General features: G+C 38.9%; 1 protein-coding gene across 1 annotated transcript; it reads right to left on the reverse strand.

The window, feature by feature from the left end:
- Positions 1-21,135: 21,135 nt before the first annotated feature.
- Positions 21,136-26,632, reverse strand: isl1a (ISL LIM homeobox 1a). Its single transcript, XM_053326015.1, has 6 exons — positions 26,605-26,632; positions 26,044-26,233; positions 24,581-24,840; positions 23,227-23,513; positions 22,544-22,711; positions 21,136-21,252 (listed from the first exon to the last, which is right to left on the reverse strand). Exons 1-6 carry the CDS (start codon positions 26,630-26,632, stop codon positions 21,136-21,138), a joined length of 1,050 nt encoding a protein of 349 aa, XP_053181990.1.
- Positions 26,633-27,955: the final 1,323 nt, after the last annotated feature.

The following is a 27,955-nucleotide window of genomic DNA, read 5'->3' on the forward strand; positions in this document are numbered from 1 at the left end:
AAAATGCACATCTTGGAATCATTGGTGATGAACGCTCAAAAATGAATCTGGGGCTTTTCAGATAATGGGTTGGGTATTAAGATCATTACACTGGGATTCCTCATTGATTAAAAAAAAATATCAGCAAACACATCTAAAAATTAAAATTAAAATTGTACAATTTGAACTGAGTCATTTTAGTTCCCAGCACTTCTCAGGAAGCATCACTTTTTTACAGAGTGGATATACAGTAAACAAAAACTATGGTTAACTATAATTTTGTATTTTAATTCTTATAGCTCCTAACATTGTTCTATCAGTTATAACATTGTGCTTACTAGAGTTATTGCTGAAATTTATTTTCAAAACTCTATTTTTAGATTATGGGTGTCACATCTTCCCTTTCTAGCACAATTGGCATTTTCATAGGTTGAAGTAAGTCTAATTAACAGTCATATTTTCTTACAAAGGATCCATGCACACAAAATGATCAGATTATAATTTGGGATGGCTGGGGAAACAGTGAAGGAAGACAATGACACTGGATGATAACACCAAATGTCAGACGTAATAAGTCTCAGTGTGACTCTGCAGTACGTGGGCTGTCATTTTTAGATCTGTCTCCAGGCAACAGACTATTATTTTAGTCTGTGGAAAGACACTTCAATCTGATATTGCAGCCAAATAGCTTTGAGCAACTGCATAAACCAACTCTGCAAACATATTCACATTGTTTTAACACATGTGGCAGGTCTGTTATAAGTTTGGATATTGCTGCATGTCTGTTTTCCTTAGAAATATCTCCTCACTGTTGTTCACATGTGGCACAGCCAGTGTGTAGTTGTAGTACTAAAATGAATGATGCATAGATGGTTAGGTGGCTTAACATAAGAAGGCTGAATCCCAGGAGCATTCCCTGCACACAGTTATTTGATTTGTCCCTGCAGCCCCAGCCTAGTCCTGCTTAAGTGCTGTACAGAGGCATATGGCCAGACTTGTACGGGCCTAATTACAGGCATTATCTCATTCACTATTGTAAGGCACTGTTGTGCCATCTTCCATTTATTTAATTAGGCTTTTTACATATTAGAAAAGCCCAGTTTGGGCTGAAATTGTAACATATGTGTTGGAAAAATGTAGACTTTGGGTGTGCTGTGGTGTATTAAAAATATATTCTGACTTTTTTTTCTGATGTGGAGCAATTTGTCAAGCAATTAGCCATACTAATTAAATTTTGGTAGCGCTAATCAAACGAATATGCTAAAACATTCTTTACATTGCCAGTCCTCTGTCTGTTCCCATTTAACTTGATGGCTTAAAAGAGCCTCCTACTCTTGGCTTCCACTCCACTTGATCACCTCATTTGCATTTTATATTGGTAAATCAAATTAAGCACCCATAGCTTTTAACATGATTGACTGCGGCCAGAGCTGCTCAGATGGGACTTTTTCTGCACAGAAAATTAGACCAATTTTAATGTGCAGAGCAAAGAGCCTGGCTCCCTTCACATTCAGCAAATCACATTCACTCAGCTAATTAAAATGATTTTTCCCCCTTTTTGTCTGTGTTTGCCAAGGGGCTTTGATAGATTTGCCCACCTGCTGTTTTACTGTACATCTCGTTTTCCTTCTTTCTCTCTATTGGAGGCCTCTCCTACACTGTGGCTGTGCTTTTCCCAGGCTGTCATGATCACTGTTGCACTATACCGTAGCTATCAAATTAGCCAATAACCAATCAATAAGCAAATGTTTTCCTTGCTTAGCTCCTGATAATGCATTTTTTAAATGCCATTGACTTGCCTGGAGAGTTGTTGTAGTTGAACATAAATGTATGCTTATGGTATTGCACAAGTGTTACGAAACTTGTATTGGATTTAATTACACTTCATAGATACTTAGTGTTAAAAAAAGAGTGAACAGCAGCATCAGTATATTTAAGTGTGTGCTGTTGGGTTGAGCAAAATGTCACTTGTGTGTCTCAGTCTGATATACATCTACAGTATAAATGATTCCAGAAACTGTACTGTATGTCATATTAAGTTGCTCCTTGACATGGCTCAACCAAAGACAAAGACAAGCTTACCATCTTTCAGACAGGAGTAACTATCATTAAGGTCATTTTATTTTATTTATTTTTTTCATGAAAAATGTGTAAAATAGATTATATTGAGAAAAACCTGATCCAAGAATAAAAAAAGCCTTCAGTATCAATGTTCGTCTTGATTGGTTCTCAGAATGTACAGAGGTTAATATTCCGACTTTGAAAGGACTGTGTGTTTCACCACCACATTATTTTAATTGTATTTATTCATTGTTCTTCAGAAATATAAAATTATACAGTAAAAATAAATGACTTTTCAACCACAGTTTCAGTTTTTAGTTTCATTTTTAGTTTTCTCATTATAGATAGGTTTTACATCAATTCCAGACACACTGCAGCAGGAACCTCAAAGCTCAACATTAGTAAACCCCACAAATTGACATCAAATTTTTCAAATGTACATGTGTAAAATTCTACATTAGGAAATGTGTCTACTATAGTCATTCCAGTACTACTTCAGAATTACAGCAGTTTGTTCAGCTTCTACAATAATGACTGCCATACATTAGGCTGATGAAAGAATAAAACTTACTTTGATGGCTTATTATTATTCATTCAAATTCATCACATCTACTTTAGGAAAACGTGTATGATTTACTGTCATGATATTTGAAAGAGAAATAAAAGTTATGGGAGCTGGGAAAGAGAGCGAGGAGGAGAGAAAATGCTGTTCTGTAGGGAGTATTCCCACTGGGAATAATAGGTGCAGCACAGTGCCGGCACCAGGCGCTTCCCCGGAACGCGACAGTCAGCTTAATTGCAGCTTTTAGGATCATTACTGCTCCCATGTGAATGTCAAAATGGACAAGGCTAGTGGGCCTTTGACAAACAGGCAACCACCACCCACCGCCCTGCAGTTACAAGGGGCAGGCCCATAACCGAGAGAAAAATACAGGCCTTGTTTGTTGCCTTCGCTCTTTCAACCAGAGAGAGAAAAAAAAATACACTACAGAATAGATTTTGGAAAATAAAGCTTTGCAATCACATATTCCTTGTCTTTCCAACATTGTCATAAATCTGTTTGTAAATAACAAATCTTGGTAAATTCATCTCTCAATCTCTCATTTTCTTGAGTCTACCAGAGATTATACCCAAAGCAGCATATCTACTATAAATCTCTATATAGTGATGAATAGATAAATATGTACATACAAATGTATGGTGCACCTCTCTCTCTCTCTTTTACACCTCCAACCTTTGTAGAATCCAGTTGTCATGGCTGCGAATGGCTCATTACAGTTCCACTAGTTGAGGAGCCCATTCATCATTCAAGAGCAGAAGCTTGCATCCAACTCAAGAGCTGGAGGGAAGTGGCTCTCCAAGAGCCTTGGCCTCATCCCTGCAATAATCCAATGAGGTCTTCCATTGAACACCATTCCTCATAGTGTGGAATATAATATAAAGTACTCCTTTTTCTAAAAGCTCTGTCAAAAGTCTTTATTTGTCATAATTCTGTCATTGATGCTCCACTTCAGTTTTCTGGCCACATAGGATCTTGACAGTGTAAAAGCACAACGCTGACTAATTTTTCACCAACTCTCTGATGAAGCATCGACTATAGACAAATATGGATGGTGTGGTTAATGGGTTTAACATTTTTTTTGGGACTAAAATTGGCAGAAGAAATCATGCGACCCACAGCCAAAAGAGATGGCTCATGAGTAGAAATTGAAAGCTTAATTTTTCTGAGATCTGTAGATGAAAATTAAATTATTATTATAACAAGTGTAAGAATATAATATGGAATGGAATTGATATGACTTTAGTTAGTAAAGTACAAATGGTATTATTAGCCCACTAACTTAAATCTGCAACTTGTCATTCAAAAACTGGCACATTTCCATATACCATGGAAATTGTCAAAGTTATCGTATAATATAAAGCTGGGGATAAATATCACTTTTTGGATAATTTCATTAGGATGCATAAACTGTTATCAGGTAGTCAATATAAGCTCAAATCAAACAGATGAACATCTTTAGCAATAATACATTAATAGAAGAAATGGCTAGCTGCAGTATGCAGTGAGAGTATTCATTTTAAAAAGTGTGATCAATAAGTGTAGTTTTGTATGGTATTTATGTATCAAGTCTATTGAAATTCATGTATTCACTGATGACACCATTTTTTTTTTTTTTTTTTTTTTACTTCTGGAGATAATTGAAAAAGTTAAAAACTGGAAATTGTAAAAAAAAACAAGTATGAGTAATGATAAACAGTAATCAACATTGAAAGAGTAAATGAAAATAGATTTCTGGGTGTGATACTTGACTAAAACATCTGATCTCAGACAGAGGGTAGGGGGTACATCTTAGGAGGGGAAAAAAACATTATTTGTACCACTTAAAAGTATGTGTATTTCAAACTGTGGGGTGAATTTGTGGAATGGGTTAGATGAAGAACTTGAGGTAAAAATCTATTCAAAAAGAGATATACAAAAAAACAGATGTGTGAAGAAGGGGCATTGCTTCTTTCAATGACTGTGACACTTATGGTGAGTGCTGTTATTGTGTTTGTTGTTGTTGATCATCAGATGGGTTAGGGTTAGAGCATTAGAGAGGGGGCAGGAAATTATAAGTATTAACTTCCTCCTGCTGCTTTTCAGACATGATATTTTTGTTTGTTTCTATTTGTTTGTTTTTTATGCATCCTTGAAAATAAAGTTCAAATCAAAATATTATTTTGATAGTATAGGTACTGAAGATTACTGTTTCCTTTTACATTCATCTTGCATTAAGTTTTACTTCAACTTTACTTATTGAGTTCCAACTGATAGAATGGTGTTTAATGGTAAAACCTATAAACAAGTGGACAGTTTATAATGTGTATTTGTGAGTGATGTTTAGAGATGAACATCTTCTGTAAGGAACATTTGGCTTCCCAGAGTAGTAAAATTAGAGTATACACTTTCATTGAATTTGGTGAAAATAGAAAGAGTTTCTTTTTTAAGTTTTTTTTCTTATTTTAAGCATGTGTTTTACTGATCAGTTAAACAATTCCATGTGATGCACTGTGTAACTCCACTTTGATATGTGCTATATAAATAAAAAGACAAACCAATCAAAGAGTATCATGTTCATAATTGATTTTCTCTTTTCATTGTACAATGGCTAAATTGTAGAAATAAAACTGCATTGCTTGGAAAGAACCATCCTCTCTAAAATGATGGGGGGCAGAATCAATTTCCTGGTTTGATATGCATACCAGGTAAGAGCCTTTTCAATGATTTTCCAGTCAAGCTTGTTTTGGTTTCCAATGTTGTTGTACCAATTTCAGTGGTGACCCTCAACACGCAAACCTGGCCTATCAAAACAAGGAAGGTCAGAACTCTCAGGTGTTGTACCCGTCTGAGTGCTTTAAAGCCAAGTGCGTTATCATTGTCACCCAGAGAGAGGTTGTGATAGTAGCAGAGGATGAAGGTTAGCAGACAGCACGTCACTTTGAGTGCTTTAAAGTCATATCTGATTTTTTTGTAGTAGTGCCTTGTTTTGCACATTCATATGAGGAGCACTGTGCTGATAGTCCTTCTGCTGAATCAGATGGAAGTCAGACTTAGCCTCTGCCAAGCTGAAACTCACATTTCCTGCCACCACATTGTCCAGCGGCAGCACGAACAGCTTGAGCAGCCTGTTGCTGCATCAGACAGAGGGACAGACACAGTTACACACAAACACTGGGCACTGTGTGGGCGGCTGCATGTGGTGATAAATAATGTCATCTGCAATGAGCTACTGGAAGAGCTGAGAGCAGTGCATTCACCTAGTCTTTATCCCCCCCCCCCCTCTTTTTTTAAATGCAGGTAATATATGAGCACAAGACCACGTGAAAGAACTGTCAATCTCTGAAATTCAGCATTTTGAGTCAAAACAAAAAAAATACATTTTAGGAATTCCCTTTTGCATTTGATTTTCAGAACAATTTAGTATAACTCTAATCCTCTTTCTTAGTACTATTAAAGTGACACTTAATATTTGGCTTATACATTTGAAAGTGCTAGTCCAGGGTCGGTCTGTAAGGTTGTGTTGATAATCAGAACACAAGTAGACAGCAGAGACACATCACTGTTATTACCTGTGTCTATCATGCATCTCCAAGGTGTCCATCAGAAGGTCAAAGAGCTCTAGTTATTACATCAATCTTTTACCAGATAAGAGTCAGATTTATATTAGTTATGTTTTGTGTTTCAAATACACATATGGACAAAAGTACTGGGACACCTGGCCATTACACCTACAGGAGAATCTACCGCGGCCGGAAAAAAGACCCAATCAGAGCCAGGATTGTGTCTGATGGAGTGTCTGACAGCTGTTGATCACTGCTCGCACACAGCCCCCTCCCCCTTCCTCCTCAGCTCGATCAAGCTCATGTCTCCGATTTTCTAGGTAAGGTATAGCCATGTGAAAGTCACTATAAAGCGTTTTATATCTAGCTGTGTGGAGTGTAGCTCATGTATTACGGATCGCGTGCACGTGGGCGCGCGCACGTCAGCCTCCTCTGGGGGAGGGACTTTGGAGGCAGGGCCGGAGTGCAGTGGAGAGGGAGGGGGAGGGATCTGAAAGTTGTACTTCTTCAAATTTGATGCTAAGTCCTCTCTCTCCTCAAAGTTATCAACTGCAGCTTTAAAGTCCATGTAAAGTAAGAATAAATATGTGTTCTGAGTTTGACATACCACAGAAAAGTGTGTTGTTAACCACCCTGCCAAATTTGAATGAAAAAATCGCCAAATATATGAAATTAGGCTTCAAGGTTGTGGAAAACTCAGACTTTTTCTCTGCTACCAAACGCTGTGGGAGTGCCCGCCAAGTTCGCTGAAACCCCGCCCCCTACCAAGTGTCACCTGTCAATCAAAGTCACCACTTCTACCAGAAACATGGACACTACGTCTGAGAGCTTTCTGATGCTAACTCAGCTGCTAGCTCGGCGGCTAACTCAGCTGCTAGCCCAGCGGCTAACTCAGCTAACTGGCTGACTGTAGAGTGTAATAGCAGTAGTGTGCGCTGAATGTATTTATACCTCTACAGCAGCAGGGGCGTTTATGAAGCCTAGCTCCACAATTCAAATCTAAATAGTTGAAATGCTTTTTACACCTTTTTTTCGAAATACATTTATGACCTATTTAATGTGTTTAGAAGAAAATGTCTGAATTTACTTTACACAGTCTTTAAGATTTCCCTTCACTGGAAATGTGTCACTCCTTATCGCCTCCACTTTTCAGTAATACCACTTACAGTTGACCGTGCAGGGAAGAAATCTCACAAACTGACTTATTACAAAGATGGCATCCTTAGGTCCTTAGGTTATAAGGTCCCTTAGGTCTATTTTCTGCTTTGCTCTGCCCTCCCTTCTTCCGCTAGCCTGGTTGCACCTTTGCTTTCAAGGTTGAGGACTGATACTTTCTGAGTTTGTGCTCATCCTTTACTCCCTGTGAACTGTCAGCTCCAGGGGGCCACCTGCTTTTGAGGATTTTAACCAGAGTACAATGTCAGGTCGGAGATTGGTGCCTGCAATTTCTTTTGGGAATCTGAGTTGTTTTCTGAGGCCAATTCTTATTTGGAGGAGCTCCATTGCTTGCCTACTCTCCCCTGGCCAGAAAAAGCTGGACTTGGAGCTTGATATTCTTTCACTTCCACTCCTCTTCCAGTCCTTCACCTAACTGGGCCAGCACCTGGTCATGCCACCATCAGAACTGACTACCTATTTAAGCATTACCCTTCATTTTGTCACATTTCCTGTATGTGCATATGCTGCAAATGGAAAAGGTCGAATTAATATGTGGTATAGAAGTCTATCTATCTTTCTAAAAACAATCAATCACATTTCATATTCATCAGTTGGTCCAGTTATAGTATCCACATAAAGCACAAATAATACAATGTATCTGTATTTGTTCTGTATCATTTATTTAGGTAAGCATGTAGCTATAGTTGAGTGAAAAATGACTTTGATCTTATTTTTCTTCAAATGACAAATAAGCACATTTTAGGTCTACAAATCACACACCTTATTTGCAGTGAAGGTGAAAGCACTTTGGCACAGAATGGACATGAGAGGCGAGTCTCATTCTCAGACTGTACTCAGTAAGGGGGAAATCCTCACGAGGAGTTGGTAGATGGTTCTGATGGTAGATCCTGATGCTGCTCAAATTAACCTCAAAGGGGATTTAACTGCTGATGTTCTGGTCATGAGCCCCCTAACTAGCCTGTATTGGGTACATATTAAACTGTGGCACCTCCAAAACTGGGTCTTCCCTGTGAAAGGAAGTGGGTCATTAAATATACATTGGCATTGTATATTAATTTTGTCCTGAGTGAATAGGCGGTAAGATTAGAAGACAGCTGCTGTTAAAGAAAATCATTAATTGATTAATGTTGATGGCCTGTTGCTGTTGCAGCTTCTGCCATGTAACACTGACTGTCCTCAGTCATATCTGGCACTGAATAAGATCACACACATAACTTCAGTGGACAGTATATGAAGTTATAAGGTACTCAGTGTGTTAGAAAGAGCATCATTCACACTCACTCACTCACACAATCACTCACACACACACACACACACACACACACACACACACACACACACACACACACACACACACAAACGAGCACACTAACACATCCAGTGGATCCCATGCTGTTACAGTCCATAAGAGCATGTCTACATGGAATAATGGAAATGCCTTCTGAGTCAGAAAGCATCAATGCATGGCAGTCCCGGTCCACTGGCCCCCTAAGATAATGATTAAGGTGTACTTTGTTTAATATTTAATAACAGCTATCTGCTCTGGACACCAGCCAGCAGGGTTACAGTAGAATTGGGTGTTTACTAAGATTTTCAAATAGAAAACGTATTTAATTCTCTTTGAGAATACATAAACCCATCAGTGGCGGACTTAGGCTGTCTAAGGACTAGGGTGAAAAAATATGAAGGGCATCTGATACATTCAATGGACCCCATCAGCAAAAAATAATGATGGATGTTTGGTAAAAAATAATAATAAAAAAAGACACAGTAGCAACACTGAAAACGTAGCATTACATTGACAAAAATTAGCTATTTGTTTTATTTTTCAAAAAAGATGTATAATGTATAAAAGTTCAGGATGGATTACAACCATACACATGAATAAATGAAATTGCTCCACAGGGTTTCTCCAACCTTTCTCATATGCTAGTGGGTTTTATAAGAGTTCTTAGGAATACCATTAAAGGATCAGTCTGGTGTTATTCCATATTTTTGTCATTACCAACAAATCAGATGAAAAGACCAACACCAACAATGAGTACCACTCCCAACAGTTTATTTTCATATTAATGCATGCCCGGAGACTCTACTACTCTTCTGCTCATTCTCTCTCTCTCTGAAATGCAGCACGGCCAAAACTCAAAAAAGGAGAGTCTGTAAAGTCCAGTCAGATGGCTTTTAGGTCAGTGGTGTGTCAGCAGACAACACTGGATTAATGTTGCCTTAGTTTCTGAGATGCTATCAGTGTGATGACTGCAGGCTCTCTAATACCCAGCAGATGCATGCAAGTGAACAGTTCCTGGTTACTGTGGATAAATATGACTGAACTGCTATAATTACTAGCATGTAGACCTCAAGATAAACCTGTTGCAAACATTAAAGCAAAGACCAGTCATGTTCTGAACAAATGGATCCAAGTTAGTTAAATGCAGATAGTAATGTGAGTCAAAAGAAGTAACAAAACAGCAGTGCTGTCTCTCCTGGGTCATCTCAACTTTGGCATGTGCATCGTTTCTCAGGGTCGCTAGTTTATCCTCTGGATCTGGCCTCCTCCATGCCCTATTTACATGGTTGCTGCTCTGACTCAAAATGTTGGTCTCTGTTGTTGTATAAGTAGAATGGTGCGCCATTTTTCTGTGATGACATTGTTCATTTGTTTGATTCTCTGAAGTTTTTCAAGGATGCTGCGCCCTCTGTGGGATTTGGAGGGTATTTTCCGGGTTAGCTGCTAAATGGCTTTATTCCTTCCCTGAACTCGACTCATTCCCCATGCTGTTCCAGATCTATCCCGTTGCAGTAGTATGTCATGTATGGGGAACGTTCTGGCAACACAAATGCATCGCAGTGCAGTGTGACAACGAAGTAGTCGTACACATCATCAACAAGGCTGTTCAACCAGTTCCAAAACCAGGCCATTCTTGAGAAGTATTAAGTTGCATTCAGTAACACATATTTTTTTAATGAATCAGTGCTGTCTGCACTTTTATTTGTCATTGCATCCACTTTAAACCGCAGTGTTTAAGAGGTTTGGTAGCCAGTATCCAATTTAATGTAAGATGTTACAATCCATCTTTCCCCAGTGTATTTTCTAATCCGGCTATTAAATTGCTACTTAAGGACATTTCAAAAGTTGATAACAGACTCCCAATTACTATTTCCATCTTGCACAAAATGCTAGCAGTCTTCAGACAGGGATATATTTATATCCCTGATATATCATGTTGATTCTCTACTGGATTGTTGATTCTCTACTGGATTGTTGATTCTCTACTGGATTGTTCTTTCTTTCTAGCTTTTTATGGGTTTCTAAGAAGCAGTGAATTTACCATTTCTTCCAATGCATTCAATCCAGGGAGGGACATTACTTTTGCAGATTTAACTTTTAAGATGTAACATTTCCCCAAAGCACTATGTGGGCCATTCATTTATAATTGGTGCTTCTATCTCAAGAGGTTTCAACTGCTTTCCTTCAACAACTGGGCCGTTGGTCATCCTCCATTTATGCTTCCTATGTGTGCCCTGATGCTTCATCTATCATTGACGCTCAAAAGTCTCTAAAGCCTTAACAGCTGCAGTAAGCTTTCCTTCTGTTTGATGTTCACCGTCTTGGTGTTGGTGTATTTTTCACTATCTAGCTGCTCCCTATTCATTTAATCAGGTTGTTGTTCAACCTCAAGCTCAAACTCAGCTCATTTGGTGTTACTATCACCTTTCTGCTCATACTTTCTCACCTTTTGGTTTTATGTGATGTTCAGTCTGTCTCTAACTTTATTTTACTGTGTCATGTGTTTGTCTAACTCTAAGCAGGCCATGCCTCATAAACTCGTTATGTTATTGCATATAACTGGTAGTAGGTGGTAACTGTGTGTACTGTGTATTACACACATTAGACATATTCTGATTTATGTTATAGGGTGCTATTAGGCAATGAGTGAAATATAGATGCTGAGGTTGGTGTCACTTTGCTTAACTTGTTATCATTAATAATAATAAAAAAATCAGGTCATGGCTGACCACTAACCATTGCTGGCTAATTGCACATCACATCTATCGCATCTGTCAGGTCATTGCTGACCACTAGCTATTGCTGGTTTATTGCACATCACATCTATTGCATTTGCATCCGTCTCTAGCCATTGCTGGCTACATGATGATCATCTATCGAATTTGAAAAAAAATAAAAAAATAAAAAATTCCAGGTCATTTCTCTGTGTAAGCACACTGTTCCATAGCTTTCTTTTTCTTTCAGCTTCTACATTTTTTCATGCTCATTTCCTCTCGCTCAGTGGGTATGTTTCCTTTGGAGGTCTATTAGGCTGTATTCATTTTAAAAGGCGGTTTGCACCCTTTATTTTGGGTGATCTATCTCGTGACTGTCCTGGAGTTCAAGCATCAAAGACTTATGACTATCACATTGTACTTATATAATAAACATCATTCTTGCTCATTCACTTGTCTGGCCTAACTGAAATGCAGATATCACTGTAGTCACTGTTTTTATTGGAGCACTAGCCAGTGGAGCAATCGTTGTGCTGGAAGCTCCTGCCATTTGTTCCCCAACAATCAACCCTCTTCTTTCAAAGTCACTTGGATTTTCCTCTTGCCATCTTGATACAAAATCAGAATCAACTGGGCCTGCTCAAAACTTTTTTTTTTTTACATGCCACAGAGCATAACTGAATGTTAACTGTTTAACCAAGCAGTGCACCTGTGTGGGAGCATCTGCATTCATATGTTTCTCCACACATTTATTCAGATTTTTCCTTTAATTTGTCATCCATCTGTATATTCAAAATATATAAAATGTGTGATGTGAAAGATGTGAACCCACAGACAATTATCACCAACTCTGTAGCTTCCATCAGGTCCACAGAACATCTATCATTCTGTCTAGTGAACAGCAAATATCAGAAGAAAAAAACATTTTTGACTGGAGGGGGATTTGAACCATTTTGGTTTTAGTTTCAACACTATCATCAGCTTCATTTCCAACAGCAGCTGTGAAAAAGGTCTGATGAAGCCACTGTACCACATGTCAAGAACCAAACAGCAGACAGACATTTTGCAGCTAAAGAGCCAGATATTATTCTCAGGAGTTGGTGGTGACAAAACGAGACTGAATATTGGGCTAATATTCATCAGGTAGACACAAACACTAAATAAATGCTTAAGTTGCTCTGTGTCTGCTGGAGCTGTGAGATGTTGGTGGAACGGGATCGATGGGTCAAAAAGCATGTGACTTTGACACAGGAGACCAACGTTGGATTCCTGCGTCCTACCAAGACCTAATATTGTTTTTTTCTAAACTTTTTCAAAATGGGTCTTCCATCAGAAAACACTCTACTATTATGCTCATTTTAGCTCTCTGTTTTTATTCTTAGACTCCACTAGAGTAGCTTTCCATGACACACAGACACACAATCAGAATCAGAAAAAAAACTTAATTGTCTATTGCAAGGCAGTGGAAATTCATCTTTGACGTAGTGCTCAATTTACATAGTAAATTAAGTTTTAATTATTTATCTGGCCCTTTAAAGCAGCCCCTCAGTTCAGCATCTGTCTCTAACAGGCAGTCTTAGCCCCTGTGTCTTTAAGGGCTCCCTTCTGGTAAGTCCACTCTGATCTGATTGGCTGGCTTTGTGGAGGCTGTATAATATATCAGTTATGTAAAGTTACTACCAATGCAAAGCCACCATTTCCTGCATTACTGCTTCAAATGAAAAGCCTATAAATGATTATATAATGGGAGGCTCTTATTATGAAGAATGAACAAAACGTGTTCCCCACACTTAGCAGAGCATCATTCTCCACAACATGTGGGGATATTTGGAGCTATTTGTTAGGTGGAGCAGTTAGAAATAATACAGGGATGAATAGTATAAGCAAAAACAGATACAGTAATGATGATGTTTAATGAAGAGCTGCAAATAACCAGCACACCCCCAACAGGTAAACTATTTATTTTACTATGCCCCTTTGCTTGCACATTGCAAGTGCTGCTTGTGCTGTGCAGGCAGTGACTGTCAGTAATCCCCTACAAGGGCTCTTCTTCACTGGTCTGTCTGCACTTGCAGTCAGCATAGGCATGGGGTGGGGGAAGGGTAGTAGGGAGGTAAATTTTAGCTCCACCACACTGGTCCTGCTGCTAGTATGAGCAGCATAAAAGTGCCCCCAAATGGGGGCATTATTTGCTGAATACATACATCTTCCCAACTATCATTTTCTTTGAAAGCCCACGTACTGGTGCTGGGTTGATGCGTTACGATGCCCCACTTACCCAGCACTGACAAGCATAAACTCTCCAGAAAATCAGCACTATCACCACATTCACTTCCACAATTGGCACATCCTAGCTGACTAAATCTTCTGTCTGTACAGTGTGTTACAAATTAAGCAATACTACATGATACCACCAGTGTGTGTTGTGTATTGTTAAGCATGTACTTTTGAGGCAACAAAGGCAGTTTTAGATATTAATGACCGTGGGGTATTTCCAGTTGCACCATCATCTGGAGAGACTTTTTAAGTTCTACACCTGCAAAGGTTCTGAGAGCTGCCAGTATATTGTTTTTTTCCATTCAACACTTCCAAACTTTGCAGTGTAATGAACAGTATAACCTGACTGACAGGGTTCATTTATGAAGCCACATTTACATGTCATACGGTATTCCTTTCTCTGAAACCGATATTACATCAGGTTTACACCATTTGCAAAAAGGTGGTTTATTTTAGCTGCTGAAACTGCTGCTACACTGTTGCTCACATGGAACACTAACTTAGTCACATTACCGTTGCATTGTCCACTTACAGGTTCTAATTGTGCTTTCCAGTGCAAACATAGAAATTAGAAAAAATATTTTATGGCCATGAGAAGGTAAATATAACTGATACAATAAGTGTCAGTTACATTTAACTCCTATCCGGGTTTGACTTGACACTGTCACAGACTTTCCACTGCTAACCTATATTGGGCTTTTAGGAGTCAGGCGCCAGTTTTCTGGGAAGGCTAACTCATTTCCTATCCCAATTCAATGTGGTCTCATCGAGAGGCCCGCAATTGTTTCGTTCAGCCTGCCCAAGGTACAGTGCTGCTTTTGTTCCATCTCTCCATCAGCTCTGAATAAAGTCTCAGAGGCAGACAAACCTGTAGGGTATGTTATCAGGACTCTTTGTCCTGGTTTTAAGCTTCCCCTGCCCAGATCCCCATCCATACAACAGTGGAGAGGCACCACTGTAGGCAAAGAGTCTGTCTCAGTGTTTCCCTTAGTCACTCAGGCTCAACAAACTCTAACATGACTCTTGATTCATAATTTTAATACACCATGATAATGCTGCTGAATATAATTTAATTAGGAAATTCAATACTTGAAATGTGTGAACCTGATCAGGGATTTTTGTTCTACATTTAAGCAATGAGAAACAATGATTCACACAGGACCACAGCACTTTTTCTCCATATTTTAGCCAGTTTACAAGTTGTGTATTTTAGATTACTGGTGTAATACCATTACAAATATTACACGTCTAACAATCAACATGTCTAATTAGATGTCTAATTATTACTAAATTATTAATTAAATAAATGATTCAATTATGTTGTTTACAGTTGGTTTACTGTTGCATGGTGATGCAATTAAAAGTGCAAATGGATTTGGAAAATCTGCAATATATCACAATGCAACAATAACGTAAGTTTTACAACAATTACAGCTACCTTTATGTTCACTTTGATCATCAAGTCTCTGTAAGTTTGCTCATCTTGATGTGAAATGAATGGAAACAAATGGCTGTCTGAAAGGAAGGACTCATTACCAAATACCCAAATACAAGTCTGACTAGTCTCCCTCATTTGCTGAAGAAAGGTGACTGTGACTAAAAGTAGAATGGGAGGCAGAGCCTTCAGTTATCAGGTTCCTCTCCTGTGGAACCATCTTCCAGATTCAGTCCAGGGGGCAGACACCCTCTCTATGATTAATAGTAGGCTTAAAACTTTCCTTTTTGATAAAGCTCATAGTTAGGACCAGCCAGGCTCTGTCCTGGACCAGCGCCTAGTTTATGCTGCTATAGGCTTAGACTTCTGAGGGACTCATATGATGCACTGAGCTCCTCTCTCCTCCTATATCCATTAACATTCATGTACTATTAATGCATTCAATAACCTAAACTTCTGCCCCGGAGTTGTCTGTGTTTTCTCGTCTCACAGGTAATCTGGGCCTGTAGACGTTCGGATGACAGACTCCAGTCTGGAAGCTTCTAACTTCAATGTTGATTTCCAATGTACTTCTCTCTCCTGTCGCCAACTGCTTGCTTGTGTGGAAATGTCGTGTCTCTTTAAATTAAACTTATGATTAAGTATAGTCTAGATCTGCTTTATGTGTAAAGTGCCTTGAGATGACTTTTGTTGTGATTTGGCGCTATATAAATAAAGATTGATTGGTTGTTTGATTGATTGGTAATGTGCTGTATTTGGCCAGTGGACCTTCTTCAGGATCTTCTTCTTGTGTTTACGTTCTTTTTCACACCTCGGACACTTCTGACCAGTAAGTGGAGTGAACGTTCTTAAATGGCTTGAAGAGATGTAATTTGGTTCAATCAATCAATCAATCAAGCAATCAATCAATCAATCAATAAATCAATCAATCAATCAATCAATCAATCAATCAATCAATCAATCAATCTTTATTTATATAGCTCCAAATCACAACAAAGGTACTGTAATCTCAAGGCACTTTACACATAGAGCAGGTCTAAACTGTACTATTTTAATTTAATTTAGAGAGACCCAACATTTCAGTGTAAAAACAAACCAAACAAAGAAGGAAATGCTCTAAGTTTTCCAACTCATCCATTGAGTGGGAAAAACAATTAATGGGTTGAAAATGCCCAAAACGTGAATTCATTCTACTAATGCCACACCAATCCATTGGCTGCATGAGCAAATGTTGAGCCAGCATCAACATTTGCAGGATTATTCTGTGTTTTCTTGCTGGAGCTATTGTCGGTCTGGGCATGGCTTTAAGGTCATAATGCCACAGTTTATGCCTGTAGTAAAGTAAAGACAGATATATAACAAAGGAATGTACTCACGCGTTCAGGTAAATTATGGAGTTTACACTGCTCTGTCAAATTGGGAATTATGTTTCATGCCTGTCAGAATCTACGGCAGAAGAGACTGAAAACTTCATGCGGAGAAGGCTGTGTTGGATGGATGGAACAAAAAACTGGTTGCAGTTACATATAACAGGATTTATTAAGGGATTTCTGATATAAAAAAACAATCTGATAACATGGTCTCAATATGTTAAAGACTGCTAATTATGGTAAGGGGCTCTCTTATTCCCATTGGTCTAGTAGTAATATAAAACCACACCAGTTTCTTATTGTCATTCAGGATGTGCAGATTAAGAAGTAAGATACATTCTGCCAAGTGCAGATGATTTCCCTTCTAATAATAAATTAATGTGTCAAGGCCATATAGTTTCCCATGCCAAATCATGAACAGGTTAATATGAAATCAAAATCAAAGTGTGATAACCACATTAACAACCCTACTTAGCATATGACCAGTCGGGATTCTGGTTAACACACCATGTTGGTCTTACTACCACAGGTTCAAATACTGTATATCACAATTAAAATAGAAAGAGGGAGATGCTGCAGTAAGTCAGTGCCTTTGGTTTTGATTGAAGTGATAGGGTCAGACAATCCTGATGGAGATCAGTGATATAAAGAAAAGAGAGACACTTTAATTGTCTTAATGCTGTTCTGTTAAGCAACCATCTGCAATACTAGTGATACATATTATATGTGAATTAGAAGGATATCAGCTGCATTGTGTAACCCTAATATGCATCAAATTATTGCAAATAAAACATGGTTTGCCAACCTTAAAATGGCTGTATGGGGAGTCAATAAACTGAAGGAGAAACCCTTCATATAGCATGAACGCTGCTATGAATGACAACTGCTACTGAGAATCAGACATTAATCTCTAATCTGCTGTTGGAAATTATTGCCATATTGCCACATTTGGAATGAAAATTGCAGGAAAAAAGCAAAACAGATAAGGAAAACACATAAACACATATACAGGGTGCTGCACAGCGGTGCACCGTGCAGTGTGTTGTTGACCTGCTCCAGGTAGAAGGCAAAAGGTGCAAAATGCAGTGAATCTTGACACCAAAATTACAGTGTATTGCTGGATTGCCAATAACATTCCCCCCACTGCACCTCAAGGCAAGATATGGTAATACAAGACAGATAGGCACAGTGTGTGTGGCATTTCCTCACTGTGGCCCGTAACACACTACAAAGATACACCCATCTGTCCTTGTTCACTCATAAAACTTGTTCTGAGCCTTCCAGTCTGCTCCTGCATGCTGTCGAATCTTGTCTTCCTGATTGATTGCATGAATTTGTTTTGTGCTCACTCAACAGTATTGTCAAATGAAAACAGTGACTGTTTTTGTTGAGATGGATTCTTAATGCCTAAAGACAAGAAAACTGAAAGCTATAGACTGCACAGGTCCATCAATTTATGAAAGATTGTTTGTATTGATTATTGAATTTAGTGCCCTTGTTGCAAACTGCTACAGGTGGAACTGTTGTTGGTAACCTCCCTTCATCATCACCATCTGAATTTTAACAGGACATTGTGTTTGTCTTTGTTTTTGGAAACAAATCCAGCACAACCCTCCTATATAATATCCCACTATAAAGTCTGTCTGAATGTACATACATGTTTTATACAGGAATCAATTTCTCAAAGGATGTAGAGTAGTCATGCTATCGAAGATAAAACCACATTGTGTCGCTGTTGTTTCAGAGAAAACACTGATGTTCAAATGTTCTTCCTTTCTATGTTCTACTGAAAACCTCTACAATTTATAGCTCTCTAAATAAAGGCAGACCAGTGGAAATTTGCCAACTCAGTTTCAGTCACAATTGGTCAAGCCATTATAACAACCATGCAGGCTATCCTAATGAAAGTGTGAGATAAAGAGGATAGCACATTATCACAAGCGTAGTGAAGCACTGAGACAGTCTCAGACAGTTGGAACACTTGGACTCCAGCTGGATTCAAACATATTTTCAGTTTGTCATTGTTTCCAACACCTTGCAGTACTATTACAGAATAAACTGTAGTGAGTGACTGATCCTCATTCTTGGCTCTGTAGAATAAGCTTTTCTCTATGTTAGTTGTCCCCGTTGTTCTCCAAGTGATGCTTGTATGACCTTACCTCACCTTCTCTTATACTCCCAGATGAATACCAGCAGCAGCATGTCAGCTTTCTTTTGTTCAATAATTTCAAACAATCTTCCACAGGGCATACATTGGCCTTGGAAAAATTGAAAAATAAAAAAAATTATAAAATTTAAAAAAGGCTCTAAATGTAGGAAATTAAAATTATTAAAATGTCTTTAATTTAGTTAGCAGCCTTTTTTTCCTGTCATACAATGGCATTTGTATTTCATTGTATCAGCTTCAGTAACATGACTTATTCCTGGTGTTCCTTTAAAAAAACATTCATAGGCTATGCTCAATTCTTGGGCAAAAATGCTTTAGAAAAATTCATGGTGTCTTCAGTGCCTGTCCTTAGTTAATTAAGCAGTTGTTTTGATCTTTGTAGTCACTGTATGTATTGTATATTTATGGCTAATGAGCCATTTGTTAATAGATACAAATAGAACGTGGTCTTTACATATTTACAATACATGTTTGATTTAAAAATAACTCTCATGGGTGCATGTATACCTGCAAAGACACAATATTCCTGCAGTCATAAATTGACAGATTTGTTCTATTAAATCAGTGACTCAATAAGTCAAAAGAAATCTTGACTAATAGTCAACTTTGGGCGTAAATTCAGTTCCAGGTAAGACAGTGTGAAGCATGTTTGTGCAGATCTGCAGCTGAGGAGGTAGGAGGAAGGTAGGAGGAAGGCCTGTGGAACGAATTGATGCCATTGAGCAGAGTAACAGGAAGAGTGATACACTTCTGTATTACTGTCTGTGAAACTTCATCTTTCCTGGATTTCAATGAGCAGTCTCAAACTTGTGAGGGAGTGTTCAATGTCACCATTAACCAAATGACAGATTTTCAGTCAGAAGTCTCGGTTTTTAAGATTTTGGAAGAGGACGGTGAACCGTTAGTTTTATAAAACTATCAGCACACACATTCACACATACCAAGAAACAGTTTAAAGCTTGGTTTTTGACAAATGAAAACATTACCTGATCAGATTAGAATATTATTTTAGAGATGTAATATTCCCTGCTTATGAGGTTGATACAGCTCTTACAGATCTTTACACAATGAGCTTTATAAAACATTAAGAAAAAAATAAAATGGTATTTTTACATCAGTAGTTATGGTTAAAATAACAAGGAAGGTCAGTGGAGACTCCTAAATTTTCACTCCCTCATCATGAAATTGTGACTTCAAATATTCTTATAGAAATAAATATATTTTGTAGCTGTAACGTAAAAAAAACTATTTCTGACAAAGTTTTGATGTGAAAAATCTAAATCCGAACAAACATTATTCTTGTAACATATGGGATCGAAATGTCAAACACTTCCATCCTAAACTAAACATTTGTGTTTAAAATATCTGTCTGTTTCTGTCTTGGGTGTTCAATGGCAAAAAGCCACAGAGCCAGAAATATTTGTCAGAAGTTGTGCTTGCACTGTCCATTGTGTTGGAATTTTTCAAACTCTGTCATGTAAAATTGAAGGCAGATCACAGGATTACAATCAAGACAAGGAGCTGGTTGTAAACATACCTTGATTCAAATTCATCCACTTAAAATCTTACTTCACAGTCAGATTTTATCACTTTGTTTAGAGAAAATAAGATTTTAGAATTCAGAAACTTTGTTAAGGTTAAGATGTTTTGCAGTGTCGTTTCTAAAGCAAGTAGGCAGCATAAAGTGAGACAGCATCTACAATGAGACCCAACATGACAACGATTAATCACAGCCTACAATCCATCTAGCCATTTAATAGATCTGATGTTCCACCTCAACGAAAAATCCCTTTAGATATAGTCAAACTCTTCTTATTATCCGATTTTGTATATTATTAAAGAAAACATGAAACATTAAATTTGTGTTAGAAAATCCACAAACCAAATTACAATCTTTTTGTTTCATTTTACTTCAGTTAAGAAAGTTACACAAAAGGTGGCAAATTTGTCGACAATAAATAATAAATAAATTTTGTTGCACGGGAACAAACATTTCTTCCAGGGCTAACTTTAACTTATTATTAATTATACACATCTTTGGGAAAGAAAATAATATTCTCGGACGGACACTAACTCACACAAATGTCCCACGAAGCTTGTGGCAAAATAGAGGTATACCTTGTTGCAAATGCTTTAGTACTTGGGTCATGACGGAAATATCGTGTAATTAGATGAAGAAAAGCAGTGCTGTTCCCCTCCAAAGGTCTATTATAACGATGAGGTGCCTTTATCGAATTAAAAAAATCACCAGTCTTTTTTTTTATTCAAAGTAGCGCACAGCATTTGGAGAGTGCAGTATGTAGATTGTTCTCCTACTCAGAGGTCCCATTTATTGATGGAGTCAGGTTCATGTCTTTTCTTTTGGCAAAACTGTAACCAGGCGTGTGAACAAGCGGCACCAGCCATGATGACGCATCCATCTGGATGGACACAGGAGTGAGTGGCTGTGGTAAAATCCCATGATTGTCTTCACAGTGTCAAAATACAACCAGGGGCTGTTTGGTGCAGACGGGAGGGATGGGATGAACAGGGGTAGTTTGTTCAGTCCGTAATGCGGCCTCTACTCAGGCCTCAATAGGGCTGGATACCATGCTGTTCGGTGTGTCTGGAAGCTGAGACGACATGGACGCTACCTCGCTACCCGTCGAGTTTGAACCCGGCCCCCCTTCCGAAAAACTGACCTGCGGAGAACAATAAACAAGATATGAAACATCTGGAAACAGCACAGAGGAGTGTGTCACATGGCTGGAAATGCAAATTATTATCTCCAGGAGCCAAGCTGAGCAGATAATAGAATGTAAGGATCATTATGTATGTATATATATATATATATATATATATATATATATATATATATATATATATATATATATATATATATATATATATATGTATATGTTTTAGTTCATTTACAATATCATTGTCCTACAATAAAGGCAGATTTGATGTTTGCCCTGACTGATATCTATTTGACTGAAGAATTCAAATCTGCGTGATAATTGTTTCGTAAATTAAAAAGAAACAACGGCCACTTAGAAGCTTGAAAAAAATATAACCTATCTAAACTTGTGGGGGAAAAGGAAAAAAGTTCTGACTACTAAGTCAGTTCAGTTACGCGGGGTTAAGGTAGATCTGAACCCTGGTCTTAGACTAAATGAAACACTTCTCCATCCTTTTCTCTATCCTTAACTAACACGGTTTCTAAACTCCACCTGAGTTAGCTGTCATATTTCAGTCCTTGTCAAAAATGCTGATAATCCACTTCTGTGGCGGAGGAACATCTACAGCCTCTGCGCCTCTACGGTGGAGCTCATGTCAGGAGATTTCGGGAGTCTGTGACACGATGTGTGTAATGCATTGCTCCATAGGAGAAAAACAAATGAAATGGGATAGAATACATTTATCTCTAAAAGTTCAAAAAGCCATCACTAGGCCTGTGGCCTTTTTCCTCACTTGGAGCATCCCTGACTGAAAAGTCCGCTTTTCTGAGGCTTATCTGGCCAAAAACAACACAGTGGCCTGTCACTAACAATATGAATTTAATGGAAAACTAGTAAACCAGATTTGACAAGTGAAATGAATGACATCAATGGTCTACGATGCTGAGCACTGATTATGGGACATGAGGGGAAAAGAAAAAAGAAAAAAAACCCATCTGCTCTGACGTGAAACCATCCTGTCATTTTATATGCGCATCTCAATACCAGAGACATTATGACTGAATAACTAAGGAATGGATAAAAAGCTCATCTGTGGAGGGCAAGCTTCATGAAATTTGTAAATATTAGTTTGAATTCAGATCAAAGGACTTTAAATACCTTTCCACGTAGATAAAAATGTGTTTTTTCTGCAGGGAGGAATCACTGCACGTTGAATGTGAACAATATAATATCTAATAAGCCCGTTGATGTAGGCCTATTATAAACAATAAAGCATGGCGACTTAATGATTTAGTGACCAAAAACAACTCACCAGTTGCTGGAAGGCCGGCTGGTCGATGTCGCTCTGCAGCGCAAAGTCACTGAGGACCTTCCAGGGCGGCTGGTAGCTCTGCACCTCCACTGGGTTTGCCTGGATGCCGCCGTCGTGCCTCTCCGGACTGGCCGCGACCATCGGGGTTCCTGTCATTCCCTGTATGTTCTGCAAGAGCACGCCTCGTGGTCAGCACCCACAATATTCTTAGAAGGTGATTACAGGTGATGCAGTGTGGGTGGCCGGGTGTGGTTGTGTGTTTTCTGTGGGTGCGTGTGTGTTAGGGGGAGGGGGTCGTCTGAAATACCCCCAGCAGTCAATGAGCAGAACCGATCAATAAATAAGAAAATAAATAAAGACGTGATGTGATGATAACTTCCAGGTGTGTTTGACATCCCAGCTGTGTGAGCGTGTCGACAAATAAGCTCAAGCTCTTTATCATCTTTCAGGTTATGCACACATGCCTTTATATAAACATGTTGAATCTTAAACCACCGCTGTCAGATACTCTGAGAAAAGTTATTGCTAAGGCTTTATAAATAATACTTTGCAAGCTTAAATGGGCCTTATATTTAGAGTTGCAACATTTGGGGTGTTTCTGTTACCTAAGAATAAATAAAATAACCCACATGCGTTTTTTCTTAATGTAGCCTGGTCATATTCAGTCTGCTGTGTCCTCTTACCGTCTTGTCATTGGGCTGCTGCTGCTGCAACTGCTTCATCAGTATGCTCCTCTTCTTGTCTTTGCACCGCTTGTTCTGGAACCAGACACGGATCACTCGCGGGCTGAGGCCGGTCATCTCCACTAGCTGCTCCTTCATCAGGGCGTCGGGCCTCGGATTGGCGTTGTAGCAAGTTCGCAGTGTGTGCAGCTGCTTCTCGTTCAGTACAGTTCGCACACGGGTGGTCTTCTCTGGCTGTTTGTGGACGTGAGGCCGAAGCGCTTGCTGCCGGGCCGAGATAGGCTCTGCTGTTGAGAAAGGACGAGAAAACAGCCCAGAAAAGACAACGTCAATTTATCATTTATCATTTATTTTGTCACACGCCCAAATAAAGATGAGGACAAAGACTGCTGAGCGGATAAGATATGAAGTATATAAAACAACAGCCATAGCCTGAAACACACCATGCAAAACTTTTGCAAATTATTGGTCTTTTAAAAGTTTCCTGGCTTAGTAATAAGCGACTTTCCAAATTGCTGACATTATAGAATTAGTTCAATTAAAGATCACATCCAAGCATTTTATAAAATACCCAAATGCCTATATGACGTGTGTGCATTGTAATTAAACAGTCCTGTGATAAATGTGTTCTAAACATGATTTCATGGTTTCAGCAGCAGGCATTTCTGCATGTGCATGATTCTGATGTGGCAGGACAGCACTGCACTAGTCGAATCTGATCCAAGGTCATGAAACCACTAGACCGGGATGGAGATACGGCAGGCAGGCTAGCCGTCTAGAGAAGCCGCCTTTAACCGCCACAGACAATCAAAGCACTGTGCAGCATTTCTCATTTGAGCAATGTTCTGCGCTCATCCTCCATCAGTGATAACATTGTGTATGCTGTTTGTAACAACAGAGCCAGCTCAATCTACCGAGTAGGCTCTAGCCGACAAGGGAATCCTAAATACTAATATGTAGGCTACCGGAGCAGAAACTAGAACAACAGAAAACATCAACGAGCCAAGTGTGAATCCAGAACAGACACCAGGAGCATCTTCCCTGAGACGGGACGATGTTTCACCGACATGAAAATGCAACTTATGATGGAACATGGCAATCAGTCTACTATTACATTTTGTATGTAACTGCGCCTCGTAAGATCACTTTTGCAATGAGAAGAGGTGCAGTTTTTAAATGTTACAAAGAAACATCGCTGTCGGGTGTCCTCTCAGTCAAGTCGGAGAAACCGTTTTTGTTTGAAGGGCCCTGGACAAAATCCAACTACGTGAAAAGGCTTCGGAACTTCGAAAAAAAAAGAAAGTCGGAGCTAGAAACTCAGCCATGGCCTGTCTCCCTCTGCCCGGGACTTTACCTGCCATCTGCAGTGGTCTGGCGGGATGCAGCGGACTGAGCGGGTCTCCGGGGCCCAGACTGGCCCGCTCCACCACGTCATGATCGGCCCGGCAGAAGAGCCCATCTTCCCGGAGAGCGAACTCGTCCCCAGGGATGAGCTGCCGGCTGCAGGCTACGCAGCGGAAACACTCGATATGGTAAACCTTAGAGCGGGCCCTCATCACGAAGTCGTTCTTACTGAAACCGATGTTGCATTTAGCGCATTTAATCCCGTATAACCTGCGAGACACACACACACACACACACACACACACACACACACACACACACACACACACACACACACACACACACACCAAGGGATCCGATCAGTTTGACTGCAAGAAGCTCAGACACAAATCTAATTATAACATATATAGGTTACAGTAACCACAGAAACGACACGATTGATAATATGGGTTGACAATAATAATAATAATAATAATAATAATAATAATAATAAATAATAATGGCGTTTTGAAAAACGTATACAAAATATCCATAGGTTATATTTGTTTTTGTGCAAGGATATTTACATTTTGAAAAAACAATTGTTGTTGTTGTAATTAGGCTATTATTGTTATTATTATTATTATTATTATTATTATTAGTCTATTATTATTATTATTATTATTATTATTATTAGTCTATTATTATTATTATTATTATTATTATTATCATAATCACCATTATCATTATTATTGTTATCATTATTATTATTATTTTTATTGTCATTGTTGTTGTTGTAATTGTTGTAACATTAGCAATGTAATGCCGTTCCGGTTAGGCCTATATGATACTACACTGTGATCATACTAAACTTTGGTTGTTTTTCTGAACGATGCAATCTATCTGTATCGACATTGTGCATAATTTTGGTATAAATAAGGATTTTGTCATTAGTTGTGATCTAATCTCCTGTTATAATAACATCCCCAAATCAATGAGTAATGTATGTGTTTTAAAAAACTGAAGTTAGGATGTTTTTTTTTTTTTTTTTTGTTTAATTATTTTATGCAGGTCCATATGTCACAAATCAGAACTCTTAGGATTCGCTGATCGGAATCATTGATTAAAAGACTGTTGTGCATTGTTACAAGTTATAAATATGAAATACTGACATGTCTGAGCTGTGAGGATGTACTACATCAAATTGTTTTAGCAGTAAAGATGGTTAATCACAATATTTAAACTCATGTTGACCTACTGAAAGCAGAGCTGCATGCATAAATGTGCCCAAATATTATAAATGTGATATTTAATGGCCTACTGTAATAATAATAACAACAACAACAATAATAATAATAATAATAATAATAATAATAATAATAATAGTAATAGTAATAGTAATAGTAATAGTAATAATAATTCCAATCGCCATGCAGCTCCAGCTCCGGTATATCTGAAGGGATCGTCCAGTCTGTCCCGTCCCGGCCGTCCTACCTGATGTAGTCCCGTTTGCAATAAGTCTTTCCGTCCCTGACGAAGCACGTGCAGGACTCGTCCAGGTACTGGCTGCACTCGGCACATTTCAGACAAGCGGCGTGCCATTCCAGGTCCGGGGAGACCCGCAGGATGTACTGGTCGTGGATCTGGTTCCCGCAGCCCACGCATAGAGACACCAGCCGCTTCTCTGGAAGAGCAGCATGAGCAGGACACATCACACACTTTGTCCACAGCTGTCCGCTGATAAAAGTAGATTCATTCAATAATGTACCAAATGGCTTTAAAATAACATGATGATAATGATGATGATGATATTTATTATTATTATTAGTTATTAGTAGTATGCTAATATTGTTATTATTGTTGTTAAATTGTCAGGGGGAATGTCTAGGTTAACATCCGCTAACTTAAACCTTTTCTGACACGTCTATAAAATTCAGTATAGGCCATGAAAAGTATATGTATACATACATGCATCACAACACAACTAAGTCAACTTAAGTTGGGAAGAATTTGGTTCCAGAATCATCGCATCCTAACAACGGTCAAGTGTCTTACTTTTCGGCGGATCCCCCATGTCTCCCATTTCCACAAAGTAAGGCGATGTTAGGTCCACTGTCACAGCGGGCTGCAGCGCCTAGAAGGCTGTCGGTGTGTTCCGCTGCCGGGCTGCCGGGCCAGGGGCTGCGCTGTCCAGCTCGGAGAGGGGAGTGTGTGTGTGTGTGTGTTTCTTCCCGGTGTGTGTACAGCTCTGATCCTGACAAGCGGCGGAGCTGACGTAGGACAGCAGCACGTCATCTGTATGAGCAGCTGATTGGCTCTACCCCCCTCCCCTCCACCCCCCTCCCCCAGCCAGCCAACACGCGCGAGCACAGACTGGCACACTTATAGCTACAAATCATTTGTTTTCCAGCTTTTCTTTGCTCTTTTTCTGTTCAGTAATTTTTTCTCTTATTTCTCAGTCTACTGTTGGTACTAGGAGTGATGTTAACACGGTCATGTTAAGGAAAGCACATCCTCTGACCCTGTTAGAGGTACTGTACATACAGTAGGCCATACAGGAACATTCCTAAACATGGCCATACACAAGACGAATTACTATATTTGGAAACATGGACCAAACCGATTAAATGTTTCTTTGTGCTGCTGACAGATAACAATCTTTAATCCCCACAATGTTAACTTTACAGAAACTTAGAGAAACATCCTGGCTTTAAGCTCAGTGACAAGCATTTTTGGAAGGAATGGTTTGAATGCGAGCCTGAAACGTTTTAGTGAATTTTCTAAAAGGCTAGGAACAGATGATTGTTCAACCTAACGAAAGATATCACCAAAACGGCAAAGTGGAAACGGTTTGTCAGCAGAGAGCAGCTGGTGTGAACCCTGATTCAGAGCGGTGACAGGCCAGGACCAGGACCAACAGCAGCAGCAGCAGCTCAAACACACACCAACACGCCCTCTTGTGTTAGTAATCTACTAACACCAGGAACACACACAGCGGCAGCACACATACACACACACACACACACACACACACACACACACACACACACACACACACACACACACACACATACACACACACACACACACACACACACACACACACACACACACACACACACACACACACACACTACTCTTTTTAAACAGACTTATAGAATTTCGAAAGTGAAAGTAATATGTAAAGTCTGATCTGTAATGATGGAACTTTTGGCCTCCGCAGCAACAGACTAACTGTTGTTTTTCTTTTTGTAGAGTAAGCAGCATACAAATGTTCCTGTTTATAGATGATGTATTAAAAATACACTCAAACCAGGACTAAGTGACATAAACTATCAGATTTTATTGGCATATGACAAACCTAGTTTACTTCATTAATTTTCATAAAATTGTATTACGTTCGGAT

The sequence above is a fragment of the Scomber japonicus genome, chromosome 9 (assembly GCF_027409825.1).
Source record: "Scomber japonicus isolate fScoJap1 chromosome 9, fScoJap1.pri, whole genome shotgun sequence".
NCBI classification, from domain to species: Eukaryota; Metazoa; Chordata; class Actinopteri; order Scombriformes; family Scombridae; genus Scomber; species Scomber japonicus.